The 26,198-nt window shown below is 37.7% G+C and overlaps 1 protein-coding gene across 6 annotated transcripts in view; it reads right to left on the reverse strand.

The window, feature by feature from the left end:
* LOC107558713 (ephrin type-B receptor 3) overlaps nucleotides 1-24,169 on the reverse strand; it is a 50,760-nt gene extending 26,591 nt beyond the window's left edge. For all 6 annotated transcript variants that reach the window (XM_016242383.1, XM_016242381.1, XM_016242379.1 and 3 more), the window contains exon 1: nucleotides 23,899-24,169. In XM_016242383.1, coding sequence (XP_016097869.1) covers nucleotides 23,899-23,962 — 64 coding nt within the window. In that variant the 5' untranslated portion in view covers nucleotides 23,963-24,169. The remainder of the gene's footprint in view (nucleotides 1-23,898) is intronic.
* Nucleotides 24,170-26,198: the final 2,029 nt, after the last annotated feature.

The following is a 26,198-nucleotide window of genomic DNA, read 5'->3' on the forward strand; positions in this document are numbered from 1 at the left end:
TGGCGATCGACTGTCCTGCAAAGTTCAGCTCCAACTCTAATCAAGCAGACCTGAAGCAACTAATTAAGGTCTTCAGGATCACTTAAAAATTAAAGGCAGGTGTGTTTGATTAGAGTTGGAGCTAAACTTTGCAGGACAGTCGATCGCCAGGAGCAGGGTTGGGCACCCCTGATCGACATAATTCAAACTGAAAATAAAATAAGAACTAAAAATAAATATATATGTATATTCATAGTCTATGACAAAAATATTATAATCTAGATTAGTGGATAATTCAGCAGCAAAAGTTGTTCTAGAGAAATCAGTGCACAATAATTTTATAAATTCAAATATTTTGTGGGAAAAAAAACTTTATTTAGTGGGGAACAAATAAAAATATAGCCCTAAATCTGTTAAAATGTTACACATTGCTATTTTTAGTGTTATAAAAACCATTCATGAAAAACAACATATTTATGTATATATACTGCATATACTATAAAATTAAAAGACATTTCTTTTAAATATATAGTGAAGAGCAGGCAAAAGCACGCACATCGATCTCAACTGGGTGCTCGACCAAAAAACGAGTAGAAATATTTTAGACGCAAAGTCGGCAACACCAAAGCTCCAAAAGTATCAAAAAATTTATTTTTTAAAAAGACTGTCGCATAGCATATGTGACGTTTCGAGCACGCAGGCTCTTCATCAGACAAATGAACAACACTGATATTGCAAACTTTATAAGCCTACCTCCAGGTGATTAAAGGTCACATGACCATACAATATTGTCATGATAATAATAATACCAAAACAATAACAAATCAACCAAGGAGAAAAACATAGAAACCAAAAATAAAAATAAATCAAAAACATATATAAAGCTATGCAAAATACACAAATGTAATTCTCAAAATATTATTTAATGACATTAATTGATGCCTGCCTGGGTACATAAATACAAATCAATAACCACAAAACGTTATTTATTATATGTAGATAGATATCGTCTGTTTAAAGAAATGGACGAATATCAAAATCCTCATTTAATCCTCTAGGGGACAACGTATCTAATGTATATATCCAAAAGGCTTCACGCTGTAAAAGCAATTTGTTGATATCACCTCCGCGACGCGAACACTTCACTACTTCAATCCCTATGTACTGAAGAGTGGAAACTGAGTGTCTTGAATCTGCAAAGTGCTGTGCTACCGGAAAATGTCACACTCTTAAAAAAAGTGTATGCGAGTAATTTTATTCTAATTATTAAATGAAACATTTTATTCATTGCATTCATTATCTGGAATTCTCAGATTTGTCCATTCTATCTTGCATCTAAAGATTGCCAGTTTTGTCTCCCGCTGTGCCATTGTGAAATCGTACCGAAACGGCAGGCCCGGCAACAAATAAAAGAATGTCTCTGTTTCCAAACTCTTGAGTTCTGTTTTGCCACCCAACATTGAGAAGTGTCAACAGAGTGGGGACAACACTGCATTAAACTTATTAAAGCTATTAGACTGATTACTTTGTGTGGGCTTTTGTTGCTGCTTTTATTAGCTCTTCGGGGGTTAGGTGAAGCAGCAGAAAGTGGGGGAGAGAGCATGGGAGAGAGAGGGAAAGTCGTTGAAAGAGGATGGAGGGAAAAAGGGGGGATCCTATTTAAATTGAAATGTGGTGAGCGGCCCGGGCTTTTGTGCCACACTGGAGTGTGGTGATTAGAAGAGAAGGTTGCTTTTGCTGAGCTGGCGTGCAACCTCTAATTGGTCGACGCTTCTTGATGTAGGTGGCTAGATCACCAACACCCGGAATCCTCCATGAAAGAAGTCTCCTCATCCCCATCCGTCCACTTGCCGTCAGTCACGGCACAATGCTTGTCACTCTCTTGGCCATTTATGTACTAACAAGGCTCACTGATAATGCTGAAGATGTAGTGTTCATTTCATGATGGATTTGCCATCTTTTTTAACTAGTACAATTGCCTGAAAAGTCTTTGCTGAATTTGTAACTGTACAGTGGAAACTCTTAACTTTAGGAAAACACCGCTTTCTGGCACTTGACTATTTTTAGGTCATGAAAAACAATCAAAATTTGTGCTAGATTTACATTCAAACCAGATGCTTGTATCCAACGCTACACGTAATGTATTCAAGCTATGAACTTTATCAGTATGTGCTCAAAGAACATCTACCACTTGTGAAAAAGAAGTGTGTTTAATTGTATTGTACTACAAATCTTAAAAGTATAATTTTCTAAAAAAAAAAAAAAAAAAAAAAACACGCTTGTAAATAATAAAATACTCATTAAATAAAAGCTCAATTAAGTGTACTTAAATAGAGTACTTACATACGCTTAAGTACACTTAAAGGTGTCATATGATGCGATTTCAAGTTTTCCTTTCTCTTTGGAGTGTTACAAGCTGTTCGTGCATAGATAAGATTCCTAAAGTTGCAAAGATTAAAGTCTCAAATCCAAAGAGATATTCTTTATAAAAGTTGAGTCAACCACGCCTACCTAAAACAGCTCGTTCTAACACGCCCCCACATATCTACATCACGATGTGGGAAGATTTGCATAACACCGCCCAAATGTTCACACAAAGAAAGAAGGTGTAACTTTATCGTTGCTGCCGCCGCCATGTTGTGAAGACGCTGTGTGTTTTGTTGTAAAAGCGAAACTACTTTGTTTGGCCTTCCAAAAGAAGACACGACTAGAAATCAGTGGTTAAGTTGTATTTCCAACACTGTTCCAGAACAGTTCAGCCCAAATATTCAGATGTGTGCAGCACATTTTATGGAGGATTGTTTCCTGATCCTGGGAGTGAAGACGTTTTTTATATTTAAAGAATTTGCCACTGACGATTCAAACGCGAGTTTTGAGCAGTGTAGAGTAGTGCTTGTAGTTTGTAATTTCTCCGATCACAAATGCAGACATGGTTTTATGTTTACGCGGCGCGATGCAATGTGTAAAAAGACAGTATAAGTCATTATAATCCGTAATTATGTCCCCACTGGATGCAACAAATGCCTCGTTTGTAATGGGTTTTCATGTTTTTGTCTCGTCGTTCCGACCGGACAGGGCATCACAGTATGGTAGGGGCATAACATTTCCGTCACACGCTTGAGGTATTCGGCGAATCACAATGCACTGGATAGCTGGCCAATCACGGCACACCTTGCTTTTCAGACCGACAAGCTTTGTAAAAATCAACGCATTTCAGAAAGGCGGGGCATAGAAGAGAAACAATAATGTACAGTATGTGCAATATAATGTGGTTTTTTTACCTTAAATCGCATGAACACATTTCATTACACCAAATACACAAAATAATGTTATTTTTAGCAATATCATATGACCCCTTTAAAATTAATTGTTTTATGTTAGGTACATTTTAAGTCATTATTTTAACAATATTTTGTAGTGCTTTAAAGAAGTAAACTTATTTTGATGTTGAATAGCATACTATTTTAAGTTTGTGTTATTCAATATTACATTTAAAGTGAATATAGTTAAATGTACTACATTTAAATGCACTACATGGTTACAAATGTGTAATTACAAATATATTTAAATACATTACATATACTACTTTCAATAGGAATTACATTAAGTATATTTTAGTTTACCATAAATGATTGTCAGTACATTCAATAGTAAACTTACACCATATTTCAAAGACAGTAGAAACTTATAAAATTACATAAAAAGATGGGTCAGAAAAAAACTACTAATTACATTTTAAATAAATGTGATTTTTTTTATGGACACCTAATTGCATGTTTATTATAGTTTACATTCAGTTTGCACTTAAGTATATTCTTTTAAAGCATTATATTTCCATAATAAGTACTATTTTTAGAAATATGCTAATGTGTATTTTTTCAAAGAGAACTAACCTGAGTGATTTGTTAATTTTGTTGAATTGCATGTGGTCGACGTGCAAATCTCAAAGACTCTTTCAACAGTCTTGACACCAGTTACGATGACAGCATTTGACAGGAGGAGCATAAGTGCGCCTGCTACATTTATGTTTGTTGTGTTAATTAGTTCTTCAGCTGACATTGAAGATGTTGGGATTGGTGCAAGGTCTTAGGGGTTCTGATTTTGAAGTTGACATCATCAAGGGAATGGTTTTGTGGAAGATGAGCCCGTTTGCTTTGATCAAGCAGAGTCAGACATGCCGTTCACGCTCACAGACAGCACAAAGAGGGGCACGTCAGGTTCATACGGCGAGCAAAAGATGAGCCACAACTGAGATGAATATTCAAGTCTTGATCGTGTTTGCATGAACCCCGTAGTGCCTTCCAGATCCAGTTTCAGTCACAGAAATGAGCATTGCACCCCTCCTTACCCACATTAGTTATCTTTTCTTCCTTTTTCCAAGGCCTTTAATTACAGAGCACAGTCAATCTGATGAACAGGCAGCCCCTGGGGCGACTGTCTGCTAACCAGGTGTGCTCACAATCCTGCATTCCCAGTGTCTAAATGTGTGTCCCTTTACTGTTCCAGAACAGTTCAGCCCAAATATTCAGATGTGTGCAGCACATTTTATGGAGGATTGTTTCCTGATCCTGGGAGAGTAGACGTTTTTTATATTTAAAGAATTTGCCACTGACGATTCAAACGCGAGTTTTGAGCAGTGTAGAGTAGTGCTTGTAGTTTGTAATTTCTCCGATCACAAATGCAGACATGGTTTTATGTTTACGCGGCGCGATGCAATGTGTAAAAAGACAGTATAAGTCATTATAATCCGTAATTATGTCCCCACTGGATGCAACAAATGCCTCGTTTGTAATGGGTTTTCATGTTTTTGTCTCGTCGTTCCGACCGGACAGGGCATCACAGTATGGTAGGGGCATAACATTTCCGTCACACGCTTGAGGTATTCGGCGAATCACAATGCACTGGATAGCTGGCCAATCACGGCACACCTTGCTTTTCAGACCGACAAGCTTTGTAAAAATCAACGCATTTCAGAAAGGCGGGGCATAGAAGAGAAACAATAATGTACAGTATGTGCAATATAATGTGGTTTTTTTACCTTAAATCGCATGAACACATTTCATTACACCAAATACACAAAATAATGTTATTTTTAGCAATATCATATGACCCCTTTAAAATTAATTGTTTTATGTTAGGTACATTTTAAGTCATTATTTTAACAATATTTTGTAGTGCTTTAAAGAAGTAAACTTATTTTGATGTTGAATAGCATACTATTTTAAGTTTGTGTTATTCAATATTACATTTAAAGTGAATATAGTTAAATGTACTACATTTAAATGCACTACATGGTTACAAATGTGTAATTACAAATATATTTAAATACATTACATATACTACTTTCAATAGGAATTACATTAAGTATATTTTAGTTTACCATAAATGATTGTCAGTACATTCAATAGTAAACTTACACCATATTTCAAAGACAGTAGAAACTTATAAAATTACATAAAAAGATGGGTCAGAAAAAAACTACTAATTACATTTTAAATAAATGTGATTTTTTTTATGGACACCTAATTGCATGTTTATTATAGTTTACATTCAGTTTGCACTTAAGTATATTCTTTTAAAGCATTATATTTCCATAATAAGTACTATTTTTAGAAATATGCTAATGTGTATTTTTTCAAAGAGAACTAACCTGAGTGATTTGTTAATTTTGTTGAATTGCATGTGGTCGACGTGCAAATCTCAAAGACTCTTTCAACAGTCTTGACACCAGTTACGATGACAGCATTTGACAGGAGGAGCATAAGTGCGCCTGCTACATTTATGTTTGTTGTGTTAATTAGTTCTTCAGCTGACATTGAAGATGTTGGGATTGGTGCAAGGTCTTAGGGGTTCTGATTTTGAAGTTGACATCATCAAGGGAATGGTTTTGTGGAAGATGAGCCCGTTTGCTTTGATCAAGCAGAGTCAGACATGCCGTTCACGCTCACAGACAGCACAAAGAGGGGCACGTCAGGTTCATACGGCGAGCAAAAGATGAGCCACAACTGAGATGAATATTCAAGTCTTGATCGTGTTTGCATGAACCCCGTAGTGCCTTCCAGATCCAGTTTCAGTCACAGAAATGAGCATTGCACCCCTCCTTACCCACATTAGTTATCTTTTCTTCCTTTTTCCAAGGCCTTTAATTACAGAGCACAGTCAATCTGATGAACAGGCAGCCCCTGGGGCGACTGTCTGCTAACCAGGTGTGCTCACAATCCTGCATTCCCAGTGTCTAAATGTGTGTCCCTTTTACTAGAATGCCCAGCACTCCTAAAGAAGTAGGGTGATCATGTCACCTGTTTAACCCAGTGAGACCTTCCCAGTGTACCCCTCTCCATGTGAATAAAACGAGACTTGTAACGCATTCTCATATGGGACTGACTGGTATTCTACCCATAAAAGAAGCATATTAGTAGTAATAAGGTGCACTATGAATGTTTTAGGGATAGATAATGTTTAAAGTGTCCCTTTAAGGGTACTAGGACAAGGGATAAGCTGTTGTATCCCAAAAGGTACACATATTTTGAGAATGTATTACAATATTATATGATATATAAAACATTTGGCATTATAATTTCTAGTGAAAAAGCATTGTACACCTACAAAACAAAAGGTACAAAAGCTGTCACTGGGGTGGTACCTTTTATTTTTTTTTATTATTTACCCCTATAACATGCATATGAGTACCTTAAAAGGTACTATTATAAAAATTGCAGGGGTAGATAAGGTGCAAAATGTCCCTTTTAGGGAACTGGGACAAGGAATAAACTCTTCTACCCCAGAAGGTACAACTTTTGCACTTTTTTTCTGAGAGTGTATGTATTACAACATTATAATATAGTAATACATATATTATTACATGGTTATACAACATATACAACATTGGCATTAAAATATCTAGTGAAAAAATCACTATATACTCAGGAAAAAATGTACAAAAGCTGTCATTGGGTGAAACTTTTTCAAAAGATATATTTTTGGACCTCATTTACACCTGAAAGATGCATATATAACCTTAAAAGGTACTGCTATGAACTTCCATGGGTAGATAAGGTAAAAAAAAGTTGCCTTAAAGGAAGTGGTAAAAGGGATCCATGATATAAAATTGTGGTCAATTGCCATGAATTCTGCAGGTGTCCCTTAAAGCACTTAGTGAAAGTGTTCCGATACTGCACATCAGTTACTCTGTTGTGGCTAGACAGGACACAATATGCGTTGAGATTGAGATAAAGCACGATCAGCTATTAATGAGCACTTAAGCTAACATGCTGGCGTATTCTGATACCAAACGTTGATTCGATTACAGATTTCACACTAAACGGGAGCCCTCTGCTAGACTCACATCGCTGCAGGAGTACAATCAATTAATGCGTTCGTGTTTCTTCTTGTAGAGGCAAGTTATTGTACGGCCGCAAGGCAAACAAGAATGCGTAGGCCTCATCTGTGTTCATAATTTTAGTTTGGACTATTTGGTTAAAATGACTCAAATGCGTTCCCCACTAATCAATATCTACCAAGACTTTCATTCAAAAGCTTGTGCTCTTTTTGGTTTTTCCAATTCTTTCTTAAAAATATTACAGTATGACGTCTTCACCAGCGCTGATGCTTCAGGCATCACAACAGTAATGATAGTGTTTGCTGGTAAGAGAGAACGACAGCTGTACTTGCATGATGTATGATGTGTTTCATGTGGATTCCTAGTCTAAAACACTAGCATAATGTAATTTATGCGTCAGAGCATGTGATTCTCCCCACAGTCATATTTCCGTATCGATGTTGATGGTCACATGTGTATGACATCTAAGCAAGAGTTTCTGTTTGGGGTTTTGTACATGCTTATAAAAGAAAACTGTAGAATCAGAGTTTAGACACACGGAAACCTTGAAGGGACAAAGTGAAGGAAAAAAAAGATGTGAGATGGGAGGAAAAATAATATTTCAATGCTTTTGCATTCTCTCGCAAATGTTATGTGCTCACCTGAGAAACTTTACATAATCACAAAGTATTGCGAGCAAACGCTAAGTTTCTTGGGGGAACGCAAAAGTTTTGTGAGTTTCTCGAGGGGGAACGCAACATTTTTGTGAGTAAATTTCTCAGGTTTTGTGCAAAACTTTTGCGAAAATGCAAAGTTTCTTTGAATTAATGATGCATTTATATTTATATATACTGTTGTACACCCAAAGCACTTTACAATCACGTGGGGGGTCTCTCCTCAACCACCACCAGTGTGCAGCATCCACTAGGATGAAAACAAACATTTCGTGAGCAATTGCAAAGTTTCTCGGGTGAACTAAAAACGTTTAAGCACAAACACAAAGTTTCTTTGCGAAAACGCAAACATTTGTGAGAGAACGCAAAAGCATGGAAATATGTTTTCCCCTCATATATAAAATTCCTTATATTTTAATTATTTTTTATAAAGAATTTTCTGCATTATAGAAAGTCAGCACAAACATTAAAAACACAATAAATCGAATGTATAATCGCGATTACAATTACGGATGCCACAATTACGTAATCGTTCAAAGTCCACTTATGTTATTCTGAGTGCTTAAGATATGTTTTTTTTTCTTTCTACAGGTCATCTTAAGGGTTTTTCAATTGTTTTAATTTTAGTGTTAGTATAACATTATAATACCATTCATATTTTTACTTTTTTATTATTATTTAAAGAAGAAACCAATCCAATGTACAGTTGACATGTGAGCCTTAATGCTATAGAAAAGCACTAAAGGTTTTTCAGTTAGAGTGTTTTCAGCTTATTTATCTTCATATAAAAATATGGCAGGCAGTTGCTTCAAACAATGGTATAAACATTATTCAATGTAAATTGTGATAATCGTAATTAATAATCGCAATTACAATTTCAAGGGAATAATCGACAATTATGATCTTTGTCATAATTGTGCAGCCCTAGTAGCAACCATAAAAATGTTAAAGTAACCTAAAACATCCTACATTTTTAGGTTCTTCAAAGTAGCCATCTTTTGCTGTAGTCTCAACCGCTCTTTCTGTCTGCCTTTTTAATGTTTCATTCACACCTTTTCTATCTCTGTCTTATTTTCCCAAGCGTCTGAGAATGTATCAGTCAACAGGAAGTGTTTTGACAGGCCGACGCTGATCACAGCCATCCCACTAAACGGCAGCCCTCTGCTAGACTCACATCGCTGCAGGAGTACAATCAATTAATGCGCTCGTGTTTCTTCTTGTAGAGGCAAGTTATTGTACGGCCGCAAGGCAAACAAGAATGCGTAGGCCTCATCTGTGTTCATAATTTTAGTTTGGACTATTTGGTTAAAATGACTCAAATGCGTTCCCCACTAATCAATATCTACCAAGACTTTCATTCAAAAGCTTGTGCTCTTTTTGGTTTTTCCAATTCTTTCTTAAAAATATTACAGTATGACGTCTTCACCAGCGCTGATGCTTCAGGCATCACAACAGTAATGATAGTGTTTGCTGGTAAGAGAGAACGACAGCTGTACTTGCATGATGTATGATGTGTTTCATGTGGATTCCTAGTCTAAAACACTAGCATAATGTAATTTATGCGTCAGAGCATGTGATTCTCCCCACAGTCATATTTCCGTATCGATGTTGATGGTCACATGTGTATGACATCTAAGCAAGAGTTTCTGTTTGGGGTTTTGTACATGCTTATAAAAGAAAACTGTAGAATCAGAGTTTAGACACACGGAAACCTTGAAGGGACAAAGTGAAGGAAAAAAAAGATGTGAGATGGGAGGAAAAATAATATTTCAATGCTTTTGCATTCTCTCGCAAATGTTATGTGCTCACCTGAGAAACTTTACATAATCACAAAGTATTGCGAGCAAACGCTAAGTTTCTTGGGGGAACGCAAAAGTTTTGTGAGTTTCTCGAGGGGGAACGCAACATTTTTGTGAGTTTCTTGAGGGGGAACGCAACATTTTTGTGAGTTTCTTGAGGGGGAACGCAACATTTTTGTGAGTAAATTTCTCAGGTTTTGTGCAAAACTTTTGCGAAAATGCAAAGTTTCTTTGAATTAATGATGCATTTATATTTATATATACTGTTGTACACCCAAAGCACTTTACAATCACGTGGGGGGTCTCTCCTCAACCACCACCAGTGTGCAGCATCCACTAGGATGAAAACAAACATTTCGTGAGCAATTGCAAAGTTTCTCGGGTGAACTAAAAACGTTTAAGCACAAACACAAAGTTTCTTTGCGAAAACGCAAACATTTGTGAGAGAACGCAAAAGCATGGAAATATGTTTTCCCCTCATATATAAAATTCCTTATATTTTAATTATTTTTTATAAAGAATTTTCTGCATTATAGAAAGTCAGCACAAACATTAAAAACACAATAAATCGAATGTATAATCGCGATTACAATTACGGATGCCACAATTACGTAATCGTTCAAAGTCCACTTATGTTATTCTGAGTGCTTAAGATATGTTTTTTTTTCTTTCTACAGGTCATCTTAAGGGTTTTTCAATTGTTTTAATTTTAGTGTTAGTATAACATTATAATACCATTCATATTTTTACTTTTTTATTATTATTTAAAGAAGAAACCAATCCAATGTACAGTTGACATGTGAGCCTTAATGCTATAGAAAAGCACTAAAGGTTTTTCAGTTAGAGTGTTTTCAGCTTATTTATCTTCATATAAAAATATGGCAGGCAGTTGCTTCAAACAATGGTATAAACATTATTCAATGTAAATTGTGATAATCGTAATTAATAATCGCAATTACAATTTCAAGGGAATAATCGACAATTATGATCTTTGTCATAATTGTGCAGCCCTAGTAGCAACCATAAAAATGTTAAAGTAACCTAAAACATCCTACATTTTTAGGTTCTTCAAAGTAGCCATCTTTTGCTGTAGTCTCAACCGCTCTTTCTGTCTGCCTTTTTAATGTTTCATTCACACCTTTTCTATCTCTGTCTTATTTTCCCAAGCGTCTGAGAATGTATCAGTCAACAGGAAGTGTTTTGACAGGCCGACGCTGATCACAGCCATCCTTTCCATCCACTTCATTCTCTCTGATTCCCCCCATATCTCTGAAACCCCTTCTCTCTTTTTCTCCCTGTCTATCATGCTCTCCAGGTCTCTATTACTGTCAGCGGGGAGCAGGGCCAGCTAGAATAAATACAGATGACTCAACTAGCCAGTTGAAAAATGCAAGCCAGTGACAGTAAACTGATTTACGGAAGGTTTGGAGGGGGGGGCGCACTTTGACTGCTAAAGCATCTTGAGAAAACAATAAAACATATGTATAGGTCACAAAATGTCATAGCGATGCGACCCAAGCAAAGGGTACTGCAGAAGCTCCAATTTGTTTTATTGTGTTTCACACACAGAAATGCATTCTATTCAGTCAAAAAATACCTGTAACATAAGGACTTCTGAATCTGTGTTTATGTTTCTGGCGTCACCATGGTGCCTTCTCTCTATTATTTAAAATAAATAAAAACTCTGAGTCTGAATTATCAAAAAACTGAGTAACTTTTAGAGACCTTTGCATTTTAGTAACATCGTATTTAGACATTCTGTTTAAATGTAAAATAAAACATTTTAAAAAGACACCAATGTTCAATAAACAATTAAATATATTATAAATAAATAAAAACTTAACATATTAATAATAAAAATAAAGCTTTCTAAGTTAATAAACATGTAATTATTATTATTATTATTATTATTATGGTGTTGTTGTTGTTGTTGTTGCTTTCTAAAAAACACCAATGTTCAGTAAATAATTAAATGTAGTATAAATAAATATAAAAATAAATAAATAAATAAATAAATAATACATACATAAACTATTACAATGGCATTAAACATTGCTCATCAGAATTGTAAGAGTTGGAAATAGTTTAAACAGTAATGTAGCTTTTGTTTATCATAAAAACAAACCTAAAGCCTCCAAGATGTGTAAAAAAAAAAAAAAAAAAAAATATTATTTTCAAAATGAGTGGAGAAAATGGCAATCCGTTGAGCATGATGAATCCTGCCATTGGTTGAGACTAGCGTAAGCACATTTGAACCGACAGTAAAACACCTCTCCCTCTCCTCAAGCGAAAAGTATAAAAGGACTATAATCACGATAACTATGTTTTGATTGATTTTCTCGTTCTGGTTGAAATTCAACTCTGTCTGTAATAAACTGCCAGGAATACAAGTCTGCCAATACCGTAGGAAAAAAATAAATTTCAAACTCTAAAATATGCCTCCACGCTCAATAGAGAGCTGAACGCGTCATTACCCACTACTCATATTATCAGTCAAGCTATGTCCCAAAATCTGGCACATGGTACTGATGGAGATGTTTTTACATAAATCAAAAACAACCTGAGTGCACTGGCATTATTCATATGGTGCTATTGAGGCATATTGCTATGAAAAGTCAACCCATCTTTGTTTAATGGACAATAACAGTAAAAAAAAGACAAAAATGCCCAACCAGAAATTGGAAAATAAACCAACCCTGAGAAATTTTCACTGGAGTAACGAGTGTGACAACTAGCCCCGGTCTCCAGGGAGCCCTGCGCCCTCCCACAAAATTCTTAATATATTGGTTTTGGAGGTATTTATATTCATCTCCTGTGTTTTGTAATCCAAGCCAAAGAACGAGGCAGGAGGCATGTCTGACTTCCCCATACTTCCATTCCAGGTTCATTATGGAGGTATTTTGGCACCACGCTGCCCACTGGCCTTGCCTGTCACCCGTGGAGAGGAGCTGTCTATTGTAGCTGCTGTCCAGGGACTCATCTCCATCCTCCAGCAGCCCATTTGCCGTACTCGCCTCCCTTTCACACGTTCATTATGCCACTGCAGAGGCAGCCAACAGACATCTAGGCTAAATATATGGTAATGGTACGATCCCTCGGGACCACTGGAAGGCATTTGCCATGTTATAACACTAAGGAGGTACTTCAGACTGTGGCGGATGTTGAAATGCCCCCAAACCCTCATTTTTTCCAACTACTTTTACCTTGAGATAAGATGTTTGTGAAAGGACGCTGAGGATGATGTCAAAGCTGACATCACGGTTTCGATCGATAATGGCATGGAAAAAATGAGAAAGTGAACAGGTATCACAAAATCACAGTGGTTCTTCAACCATCACCAATGTTTAAGGTACACAAAGTTGGAAGTAAAGATTTCCCATACTTGAAGATTAGAAGTCTATGTGTGACAAGTGTAAAACTATAAAACATATAAATATAGCCAAAATAAAAGGCATCTGTAACAACAGGAAATATAATAATAATAATAATAATAAACGCCTCTAAAAACGTAGCAAAAATAGTCACAGTCTAGGAAAAAGTTTAATTATCTTAATGCAAACAAAAATAATATAATAATTAAAGAATAAAACCATAACGAAAAAAAAATCAAACATGCCCGTAGTTGAAGAAACCTTAAAAATCTTTCGTTCATCATTGCAGTCACTCAGAAGCATCTATAAATATAGTATGTATAAACAAAGGCTTTGGCTAGAATTTTCTTTACGGTTCTGCTTCAAATTATGTAATGAGATATATGTCTGGGTAAAATTACTCCTGATATAGTCATCAGCCAGACATAAAGTGCAATTTTACAATGCAAACATACAAATAACCTCTAATGGCTGTTAAATATGAGATTTCTGCTTTGCATCACTGGACAGCTGTTTGTTAGCAGCTACTGGACTGATGTGGTCCACATTTCCAGCGTTCCAGTGGCTTTTGATCACTTTGTAATGTTTCAAATATACTGTCTGGGGCAGCCAGTAAGGTTGAGATTCCTTTGCATTTCTTGAGAAGAAAACCCAAGCTGCGAGAGCAAGAACTCTGCTAACTTCCCAGTGCCGTCACATATTAGCATTGGCAGCTACCGCTGAAAACATGGGAACAAATCGGTAGCTCAGTTTCGGCTGTCTTGCTGCATGCTAATTATCAGGATATGTTGAGGTTTACCTGCTAGTACAAAGAAAACATGTCTAATGGCTTCAACTACACCGCAGCATAATAGGAGTTATTATATTATGTTATGTTTGGACTTCTTTTTTTTACATTTCTTGCTACATGTGACACATTAGCCTGAGACAGCACAGGCCTCTTTCGACTAGCTCTTCTCACGTTAGCTCATTAAGCCCAGAGCCACTCGTTAATGTTTACCTGCCCACTTATTATCTGGTTCAGGTCAGGACTGCAACAACAAAGAAAGGTTAGGCAGTTACCGACAGGAATGTGGATGGGTAGGGCCTTTGTGACTGTTGAGCCGACAAATACATGCACAAAAACAAATACACACCCAAACCGAGTCTCTGAATACGTTCAATGACTAAAAGCATTGTTTGGAACTGTTCTGAATGAAAGGGAAACTATGCTCATTCATCCTATATTTGAGAACACTCCGTCTGGAAATTTCTACCAAACTCTGACACTTTGGAAATATGTCATTAACAGAAAGTAGGGCGCAGAGATATGCAAATTTCAGAAGCTCCCACAGCTGATTATACATGCATATACAAGAACAAGGTGATGTTAGCCCATAAAGCATGTTCCTGGATCAATATTTTAGCACTCAAACCAGGTAACCGATCATGTGATGGTAATTTTATTCAGGGACCGGAAAAGTTGGCGCATCCAGGTATGTCTTATCTAGGTGAATCATAGTAACATACCAAGAATTGTATTTATTTGGTAATTAGTCAATATAAGCTCACTGGAAAAAACATGCCTCTAACTACAAAAATGTACCTATGCATACAAATCACTGTAGTTTCCAGCTGAAATGAACAGAAAAACACCAGCAATATTTATTCCAACACCATATGTATGTATTTCTGACATAGTAAAATGCTCAGGTACGAGGACTGTGAAACACGAGTCATGATAAAAGAGCTCAAAGACTTGTAGAACCAAGTTAAAATGGCATTGCTGCTTCAACAAATATGTTTTTATTTCACTCTTGCTTTTGTAAACCCTATCGGTTCGATTTAGTGTAGGTGATGCGTCATTTCCAAAACGCAATAGAGCATTAACGTTTAAGCACCACTCACCGGATATCACCTTTTTCAGAGGAAACTGTACAAGCTTTTAGCACCACTCACTGGACATTTCACTTTGCACATGCCGTGAAATGTGCAAAAAGAAACGTAATATAACTTTCCAGAAATGTCGCCACAGGCACGTTTTTCCAATGCACCTAGGTTCTAATTGAAGGTTATGGCTTGTTATTTCTGTTTACTCCTTGTACCCTCCCTGTTTGCTAAAGCAAGCAAAAAAATAAATAAAATAAACATTTTTGGTTGCAATTCTCTCCATGCTTATCTGTTAGATCTTTTCAGCCGTGTTCTTAATTGCTGCTTAGTTGATTAATCTCACACTTGGATGCAGTAATAACTTGACTCGTTAGACCTTTCTAAATGGTTTTTGTCTCTTTAACTCACAGACACAGACTGGCGGAGTGTATGGAAGACGGTCATCTGAGTAATTTATTCACGGACTCCACCCCCAAGACTGTTGATTAAAATAGAAACAACTACCTGATTAGGACACATGGGCGTCTAGGTCATTGGCGATCACACAATCATGCACTTAAGTGTTTCACTCACAGCAAATTGACTCACAGATTGTGACAGAAGGTATTAGTGATGGAAGTTCATTTCTGGGCAATTATGCTGGAGAAGGTTGATAGAACGGTTGACTTCCAATTCTAGGCTGCCCCATATGGCCAGGGGTTTAGATGTCTCTGAACAATTAAATAAAAGCCTTGATACATTGGAGGGATAGTTTGGATGATTTTATAATTGTGCGTTCAAGGAAGGGTCACTTGAAAACCTCTGGATATAAATCAGTACACAGTGCAACTGCACTGCGAAGGCTACAGTTCTGGGACCATTTATGCCACAACAATCCATCTCCAAAGTCCTTGCTGGCCGACCTGTGTCAGTTGCAATACTTCCTGCCCACTTCAAATCATTAACCTAGTCTTTATGGGTGTCACTTGCAGCTCCTGGCCTCAACGAAAGGAATGGTGCAATTTATTTGTATTTAATACCTTACATACAGTGCCATCTGTACTCCATATTCTATAGAGATAGACTTCACTGAATAACTATTTGGACTGGATCAACAAGAAGGTGAACAATAGATGACAGAGTTTTTATTTTAGGGAGAACTGTCCTTTTAACCCCCAAAGTGGGTGTTTAAACATCATAATATTTGCATACACAGTACATAAATCAGGTGGAATAGAGGTAGGCCAAAGCTTAGAGGTATATCTCCAGAGGCTGATTATGGCACAGATGCACTGATGAAGGGCCTGGGGAGTCTTAGTCTGCCTGCCCGCCTAGAACTGTACTGTCAGGGGCTGACTAATGTATTATTCACCCTTCATTGATGTGTAACTAAAGCCAGTGGCTGGGGAGCCTAGGCCACCAATCCCCCCACAGACGGTAAACCCCCGACAGGCTACTGAGCTCCATTGATTTATGGGTCTCAGTAGAGGGCCTGGTGAGAAGGCTGAGGGAGGGAGAGAAAGAATGGAGGGAGGTCTGAGTTAGACATGAGATGGGTCTCATTTTTTATTCCAATATATGTTTTCACTATGTGGTTATGTAATATCTAAAACACTTTTAGGTTGAATTTCCCATATCGAGTTATAAAATGACTTGTACTGTGATTTTATCCACACTTCCCACTCATAATCTGAATAATAATCTAATCTATAAAGTCCGAATGTGGGTGCATCTGGAGACACTGCACTAAAACGACACAGCAATCATGTGAAGACAGAAGTGTTGATGGAGGAACTAAGGGAAATGGTTACATGAGATAACAGAGTTGAATAAACAGGAACGGTGTACAAGAGATGGGAAATGCAGGGCAGCTGCTTGGTGTCTGTTTGTAGTGCAGGTGACATGGAAGGTTATAGCAATCTAGAGTCAATCATTGACTCATAAATCAAACACAGTGGCTTTAACAGTGTCTACACTGAACCAATAAAGTCCTTCAATAAGACTCTGTATTGTGATATAAATTTAGAGGCACTGGTGTGTTCCAGTAATGTGAAGTGCCTGGGAAAAACAGAAGGCAAAGGTGGCACAAAGACGACGACTGGGGAAGATAATTTTATGCCAGGACACCCTTCAATTTAGGAAGGACAGGTGCTAAGAGATTTCAATTGACAGGTATAGAGATAATGAGAAATCTGGGAATTTTCTGCTGTTGTTCTCTTTCACTCACTTGAACAACACACATAGATCCATTAAATCCAGCACACACACACAAAGACAGACATGCCGTCACAAAGACTCGGTGGCCTCAACTCTAATTACAGACCTGATAAAACACCACCTTGACTGCCTGGAACCTATGCGTGAACTTCTGCATTTCAGGTACGTTACATCTCTTGGTGGCCTCAAAGCAGGATGAGTTCAACATGGGAGCTCATCAAAAGAACCACAGGGTGTGTACTGAACCTCGGCATAGATTACTCATAGGAACAAGTCAGCTGTACAGGAGTTCCTTCACTGGAGAACTGACCATATGTACTGGTGACAACCCTGTATTTACAGCTTCCTCAGAAGAGTGATGCATGAATTGACATGTTTCCCTGAGTCTGAACTTCATAACCTGAGGATAGGTGAGTATAAATATGACGCAAAAAAGAACAGAGTGATAGGAAAACAGATTGCTCATCCTTTAATAATAGACATGTATGGATTCTGTTGATGGCTAAAGTTTTGCTCGCATGAGATTTGGTTTTCAGAAATATAGTGTGGTAGGGTATGTATTTTCTAACAATGTCTGCATTCCGGAACACTCAAACTTTTAAACAAACAAGTTGCTAGCTTTTTGACTGACCATCTGTCCAGGGTGGTGCCCTGCCTTTGGCCTGAGACACTGGGATAGGTTCCAGCATCCCCACTCTCTTCATTGTATAAGTGGTTTGGAGAATGGATGGATGGATGATTGGATGTGTCTAGTTATAGCGGTGATGTGCCAGTTAGCGAACATGGCACAACACATTAAATCATTGCTCATTTCCTGTTCTGTCTGTACTGAACCAATAAAAGTGGCAAAAACGCTTAAGCTAAAAGTATAATCTCTAGATATTACCCCCTTAATATGCTTTAATTGTAAGTGTCTTCATGTTTATGACACCACTGCAGTGTCTTGATTAATTAACCAGGCACAAGGTTGCACCCAGAGTTGAACTCTATATATTAGCCTTAAGTGCTTTCCTACTTAGCTAGCTCCTTCAGACCAAGCAGTCCCAAATTGAAGGAAAGATTTATGAAGAAGTAAGGACAGTGACAAACTGCTTCCTCAATTAACCAAGGAAGATGAATCTAGTCCCTTCACATTTTGATCACTACCTATTTCGATGGCAAGGCAGCATCAACAACCATCTCCTCTTGGCCTGCCATATTGACTGACGGCTGGCTAATTGAATCGCTAATCATCACCATCCTTTTAGGTCATTTCCCAGAGGACACAACAGGGCAAAAGTGGCAATGAAGCTGTTTCACTGTGGTGCAGCTCACACCCATGATACAAATATGGCCCCTCAGTTTACCATCCCCATCTGGCCATGGGGTATTTTAATTTGTTTCTAGTGCCAGCTCCATTTCACGTCAATATGCTTGCTTTCACACCCCTCGAGACTTTGCGTCATGTCAGCATGCTGATTTTGGTCCTGTTCTTAGTTAGAGACCTCTGCTTGACTCTCCTCCAAGCTGTGTATGGGATGATGATGGTTTGGGGCTGCTTTGTGCTCTTGCACATTCATTATTTCACATAAGATGTCAAGAGTGGGAACCTGCACTCAGATTTTCTTAAAAGCCATGGGCAATGAAGTATCAAGAGACTAAACTTGTCAAATCTATCCCGCAAGAGCTTGACTTACATTGCTTATAGACATAACACATAGCTCCCATAGGATACTGTGTCAGAATAGAGTTGTAAGAACACACACACATAGTCACAAATCTTATCAATGGCTGGATACAACAAAGGTGGGTAAATAGGCCTTGTCCCCAAGCTTCTGGACCTGTTCTGGGATTCTGATATCACTGAAAGGGTGAGATAACAGATAGGGAAAATAATGCCACAATTAGAATTATCTCTCTGATAAGAAATGGCCACATAAGGTGCCCATGGGGAACAGGGAAGAGGGAGGGCTGTAAAAAGATGGTGGGAAAGTGTAGCAAAGAAGTGACAGGGATGTGGAACAAGGGATGGTAAACAGAGTAGAGAAAGAGGTGCATTGTCTTTAGCCTCTCTGTCTGGATAAAGCCCACCTGGTGGGGGAGAGGCCTCTGAACTTCCCACACTTGTTCTCTGGGTTTTCACCAGGTTGTCATCCCTTTTACAGTCAACATGCATCTAGATGGTGTTGCAGCTTTACAAATGAGTATACCAATGAGAAGAGTGACAGTTTCAAGCCACCAACTGTTGCGACATAAGAGATAACATCTGTTTGTTACACTGGAAAGCTATTCTTCCTGCCAAGAGAGTTAATTCATTCTGTATGCAGACTGTAACCTTTTTTGTCTACGTTCCTGCTGTCAGGTGGACCTGATCTCATGTGCAGGCTCAAGGCTGTCTTTGATTGATGCTCGCTGGCTTTTCAGATTCATTAAAAACCCTTGCTTATCCTTTGCCCTTCAAGAGTTTCTTAGACTAGCTCAGAATAAGAGAGTGATAGGTAGAAAGACGGAGAGAGAGAAAAGGCAGAAACAATGATCTCCTCTCAGGCATAGCTAGGCCGAGCAAGTCAAATTTAAGATGCAGAGATAGATCCATGGCAACTGTCCAAGGCAGAAGATGAAAACTCTCTGCTCTCACTGTCCTGAGCTCTGCCTAAATTCCCACTGCATTCATAACCCCATCTGACCAGCTCCAGTGTATGTCCATTGTCTCTCCTCTCAGCACCTTTTCAGATGCACTGCTCAACCAATACTGTACCAAGTGCCTTTTGGATACCCGACAATTCTTTCAGTCTTTCTCTGTCCCTTTGTTTGCCTATGTCCTCATCTATCCCGTTCAGGTTGAGGGCACTTTAATAACAGATAAACCACTCGTCGCGGCTCGCAAGTGACTTGGGGGTGCATGGCATACTTTATATCAAGGGGTATTCAGTCCTCTCCTTGTGATCTACCTTCCAGCAGAGTTTAGTGCTGTAACAAACCTGTATTTTTTTATCAACCCCAAAACTTTAATTATCTAGTTCAGGAGCATAGTTAAGGTTTCTATCTAAGTTCTGCAAAAAGGTAGATCACCGGGAGCACGATTGCCTGCCTTATATCAAATGCCTCTAATGTTCTCTAGACTTGGGGCATGGCTGGAAAAGGGCAGTTCTGAGGTCACTGCAGAAACATGTCATTTCATATGTGGGGTTCCTCGAGATGTGACGAGCACCCTTTTACCATGGCAGTTCTAGCCTTTGCCATCTGCACAGGAAGTTGACGGAAAGATCACTGGACAGATACTATCTTCTAAGTCATTGGATCTTCTATCCTGTCATTCCTCTGTAAGTCTTAAAAAGTTGGTAATGAGAGGCTCTAGAAGGCTTGGCACATTTCGAAAGGGCAGTTGCCAGAAAGGCTAAGTGAGAAGGAAGTGTGATCGATCAAGCCTGACAACAAGCCATAAATTAATAAGTCACAGAGATTCATTCAGAATCCCTGATTGGATGAGAATGGTGACCCTGTCAAAACTGGATGTAGCAACAGAAAGTAGGAGAAGGGTACAGGGGATGATGGGAAATAAGAAATTATGCTTAAAGAAGCAAAGTCTCTATTAAAATGCATACAACACTGTACAAAATCTTAGGTTTGTACTCAAACATGCATGGTAATTAAACACAAATGTTATCAGTGAGATTGCCATCAAAGTCTTAAAGGAATTCACCAAGTAAAAGTGTGGCACATGCATACGTGGCACTTGCTTTGCATTTACATTAATCGTCTGATCCACTTCCAGCATGCTGAATTTCAAAACACTCGAAGTACAGTTAAAACAGACAGACTTGCAATGCCTTCAGGGACTTTTATGACATAAAAAACAACTGTTTTTCGCAAGTACCTGCATTTGCACCTTGCCGAAGTGCCATTGCTCTCACCTCAAACACCAAATGGAGAGGTGACAGATCACATAAGCAGTAAAAAAAATCCTGTCTAACACCAGTTAATTTTATGTTGTCAAACAAATTACCTTTACACAAGCATTCCATGGTAAAAAAAATTGTTGGTAACACTTTATTATACGGTGTCCTTGTTACACATTGCATGCACTCACTATAATAATAACAACAATAAATTATGCATAATTACATGCAACTAACCCTAAACCAAAACCTCATCCTAACCCTAACCAGATAGTTATTTATATTACTCAGTACGTATAATTAAACTCTAACAAGGACACCGTTAAAAGAAAGTGTAACCAAATATTTTCCAACAAAATAGTTACTGCAGTTGTTATAACGGTAAAACTGTGAAAAGGCTCTAATTAAAGACTGAAAAAGATTCAGAGATTGTTTGCAATATTTCAAGAATGTACAATGATTTTACAGTAAGAGTAATTGTAGTAACTATAGTATTTTTTACAAATTATTATTATAATTTTTTTTTTTACAGATTCATAAAATCTATAAATCACAACATTAACATTTCTAGCCTTTTCCTCTTCCTCAAATATTCCCAAATGCAGAAGTTAAACCAGTCAGAACTAATTTCTGTAGATATACGCATTAACAAAATGAATGGCTAAGATGAAAGTCTACAGATGTGTAATTGAACAGCATGGCTCAAAAGTGCAAATTTGAGTCTAGATTTAACAGAGAGGGTAAAGGGCCAGCGTGCTTGTGGGCCCCTGACTGGGGCTCTCTGTGTTTGATGTGGAGATTAGAAGCATGTTTTAACCATCTAGAGGCCTGGTATGATTGGTAGCGTCGAGTTTAGAAGCCATCATTAGCCCTAACACCCCCCACCCTCTTAGCACATGCCCGTATTGCTAATCAAAGCAGACATTTGCACCTAGCGTTAGCATTAGCCATTTCTTGCAGGGCTTCCAACATCACACATTCCCCCAACTGAACTGGCGTTGAGAACAAGCGCAGTATCTCTATAACAGTTACTTTTTCCCCTCCTGTGTCAGTTCACTATCACTTAATACCAGCTTTTGGTTTGTTTTGGGGTTTAAAAGTGAAAATAATGTTCTGGATTGTGGATATTCTCTCTCATTTTGAGGAATTATTATCTTTATCAGCGGAGCAGGCCGGACTGGTTTAAAGCTCATAAACATTGTTCAGCAAAGGATCAAAACACTGCAGCAAAAAGTCTGGAAGCTTTTCCAAACTCCTACTTGCCGAACGGCTTCACTATAGAGTAACGGCTATGGCACTCTTGTAAAAATGTGTTAGTCATTTCTCAGGAGTATAGCAGGAGTACATGTGTGTCCGATCATATGTCATCTTACTTCCATAGTCAGCTCACATAGCCTATTTCTGTAGCTCGCATTTGTGCACTGCATGCACTCAGAAAGATGGAGTTGCCTTTGCTTGTGTCTGGTAGTTTAAAATCGAAGCAAATTGTTAGAGTTTACATGTCACATGTCACAAAATGCTGCTCGTTTTAGATTTTATACACGTACGATCCTCGAGTGTCCATAAAACACATCTTATAACAGTCATAGACGGTGCACGAATATGACAAATTTAAAAAGCATTAAGAAAAGTAGTTTCTGGGCAGGGAAATATTCTCCGCCGGGGTTTTTTTTTTTTTCTAATCAGATTGGCTCTGACTGTAAATGCACTGAACCCATGCACGCATGTAGTCCGAGTCCAAATGTTAAAACGTATAAAAATCCCTGGGGCTGAGTCGAAAAGGGAAAACCATTCGGATGGAAAGAAAAATGTATTGTGCCTGTAATCGTGTGACTTTGTTTGGGTATTCTGCACTGTCGCCCCCCCCCTAATTTTTAATGGGCGTTTTGGTAGCCGATATATTCCAGCTCACATAGCCTATTTCTGTAGCTCGCATTTGTGCACTGCATGCACTCAGAAAGATGGAGTTGCCTTTGCTTGTGTCTGGTAGTTTAAAATCGAAGCAAATTGTTAGAGTTTACATGTCACATGTCACAAAATGCTGCTCGTTTTAGATTTTATACATGTACGATCCTCGAGTGTCCATAAAACACATCTTATAACAGTCATAGACAGTGCACGAATATGACAAATTTAAAAAGCATTAAGAAAAGTAGTTTCTGGGCAGGGAAATATTCTCCGCCGGGGTTTTTTTTTTTTTCTAATCAGATTGGCTCTGACTGTAAATGCACTGAACCCATGCACGCATGTAGTCCGAGTCCAAATGTTAAAACGTATAAAAATCCCTGGGGCTGAGTCGAAAAGGGAAAACCATTCAGATGGAAAGAAAAATGTATTGTGCCTGTAATCGTGTGACTTTGTTTGGGTATTCTGCACTGCCGCCCCCCCCCCTAATTTTCTACAGTAGAAATCAGAAATGCATTGAAAATCACATTTAAATGCATGTCGGACAGCTTTGATCCTCTTTTTTTTTTTCTTCAGTGGGCTCTCATAGGGGGGCAATCTCCAGGGACCAAGAATTTGACATGAATGTTGTCAGCGAAAACACTAAAATTAAATTCGAATACACTTAAGAAAATATTTCAGTATAAACGGACGTATAAGATGGGTCGTGCTTTCATCCATATATATATATATATATATATATATATATATATATATATATATATATATATAGGATACTGTCTCATTGTTATTTACGGTATCCGAAGCGCAACTCCTATAGACGCGCATCAATAGTATCGACCCGTGACTTGCCTCCCAGGTTCTAGTTTGAGTTGATATGCATTGCGAGAAAAATATAGGCAATCTTACCTTCAACAGCCGAGCACAGAGGCAGCAAAAAGCCGCATAAAAATAGCAAATAATCCATTGTCATAAACCAAAGACTTCGGACATGAAAGTGGAGCTCCAGGAGGAGATTGTAAAATCCTTCAGACCCTCAGTCCAGCTTCCGAGACCCTCTTCTCCAAATTCAGCGGTCTTCTGCTGAGCTCTATTTCCATAAACCGCAATGTCAGCAGTGTTTATGTAATCCAATGTGCAAAAATGTCTAAAGCAGCGCCGAAAGAGCTTTAAAACTCATCCACCGAACAAAAAGAAGGCAATAAATGACACTCTAGGTTTGGTTTACATGCAGACTTTACCTCTAACTGTTTAAGGTGTATACGTGTATATGGTTGTAAGTGAATTGAGGGATTCTATAATATATCTGAAGTCAGTGAAGTAACACTGAAATGATAATGAATGCACTCGTTCTGGTGTTTATGCTGCAGTAGTTCAGATAATTTGTGGTCTAGCCTTTTTGTTGGGAAGACGGGAGAGCATTGCCGTTCAGTTTGCTAGTAATGAAGGCATGCATCGATATCTGTGTGTTTGTGAGTGGAAGTGAGACAATGCACTTTGACAGTGATTTTAAAATGATTTTTGTGATGTAATTTCACAGTACATTGTTGTTTTTAAAATGAGTGTGGTAATAGATTTGATTTTCTCTTTCTGGACTTATTTTATTCCCTTGTTTAGTTCTGTGACAGCTATGGTTAATACTCTTGATGCATTGAAACATATACTGTACTATGTATGGCTAAAATAGAGCATGGTCTAGACATTCTATACATTTGTAGCTGTGTATCTTAAGTGTAACTACAGTATATTTTATACTCCTCATGAGAATATTATTAGATAATATTGCTTTGAGGTATATATAAAGGCTAAATATAAAAGGACCCAGCACAGAGCCTTGATTCACACCAAATGTTCAATTTAGTTTTAGCTGAGTGCTGGTTGCCAATAAAAGCAGATCAAATTTAGATATTTTAAATGTGCTTGAGAGGACAAGCGCTTCAGGAGTTTGGTGCAATGTTGTGTTTACTGTATATAGCTGCATCTATATCCACTATCATTTTGTCTTAAAATTTATGCTGATGATATAAATTACTTAAACTAGAGCTGCATCATTTTTATTTTGTTTACTAAACCAAATTATTTCAAAAATACATACATATTATACATATAATATTGCAATATAGCTTGACTTCATACAATTAAAACAATATATTTATTTTATTATTTTTTTTAATGTTCTATCTTATTTTAACAATAAACGTGAGTCTAAGTGTAATAGAGAGAGTATTAATTGCAATTCCACAATTCTGTCATATATGTTTTATGTATAGGGCTGCATTTGTGTAAAGACACAAGAGAGATTTGATTTATTGTGTAGGCAGTCTTGGTGTTTTAATGAAATCATGTGTGCGATCTGAAAGAGGGTTGGGTCATGAGAACAGGGATTAGCCGCACACTGAGGAAGTCTTCTAATATGAATGTTTGTTGAAGTAAAAAAAAAAAAGAATGCTGGTGAAACCTTAAATATGAGGCTGAGCTAAAACCCTGACCAAAACTCTGGGGTCTATTTTGCATGAATGGAAAATTCAAGTTAATAGACCGATTGGCCTATTGCCTTTAGGTGTTGTTTTGCAAAACTTTTATTACTTGGTTATTTGTCATTATATGTGAACTGTTTTTAAAGGTTAAATGTTATTTGAATTCTAAATTTCATTGAGAACTTTTTTTTGTTTTATTGTCCCTATGAATGGTAATAACTGTTCTGCGTATTTTATAATAGTTGAAAAGTAATTTTATGGTCCAAAAACAAGATTTCTTTAAACATTCTTTTAGTTGCATGTCCACGGAGTGCCTTGAAAAAACAGACTACGCACCTGGCATTCATTACAAACTCAATAAGTAAAGTGGCAGATATTTTATTGCCATATGGACACATGGAAATTTCTCAAACTTACACCCGATCCCCTTCCACTACTGGCCTGCCTGCCCGCCCAACTCCGCTGCTAACTTTGATGCTGGACTAACAAAGACTAGCGCTAAAGCAATATGGGTATGAACGTGTTGTTTTCTTCTGGGTATTTGCAGTGAAAATCTGAAGATGAACTGCAGGATGTGAAACATACAGCCTGCATGGATTCAGTTCCCGCTTTGGCAGCAGTCTGCTAGTTTCAAAAGAAAAGACAAGAAAATTTGGTTCTGGGCTGGAAATTTGGGCTTTGCATCGACCCCTTAAACAGTTTGGAATCAAACCAGGAATGAGTAATGTCGGT

This window comes from Sinocyclocheilus grahami, unplaced genomic scaffold (genome assembly GCF_001515645.1).
Source record: "Sinocyclocheilus grahami isolate Dianchi unplaced genomic scaffold, SAMN03320097.WGS_v1.1 scaffold656.1, whole genome shotgun sequence".
Taxonomy (NCBI): Eukaryota; Metazoa; Chordata; class Actinopteri; order Cypriniformes; family Cyprinidae; genus Sinocyclocheilus; species Sinocyclocheilus grahami.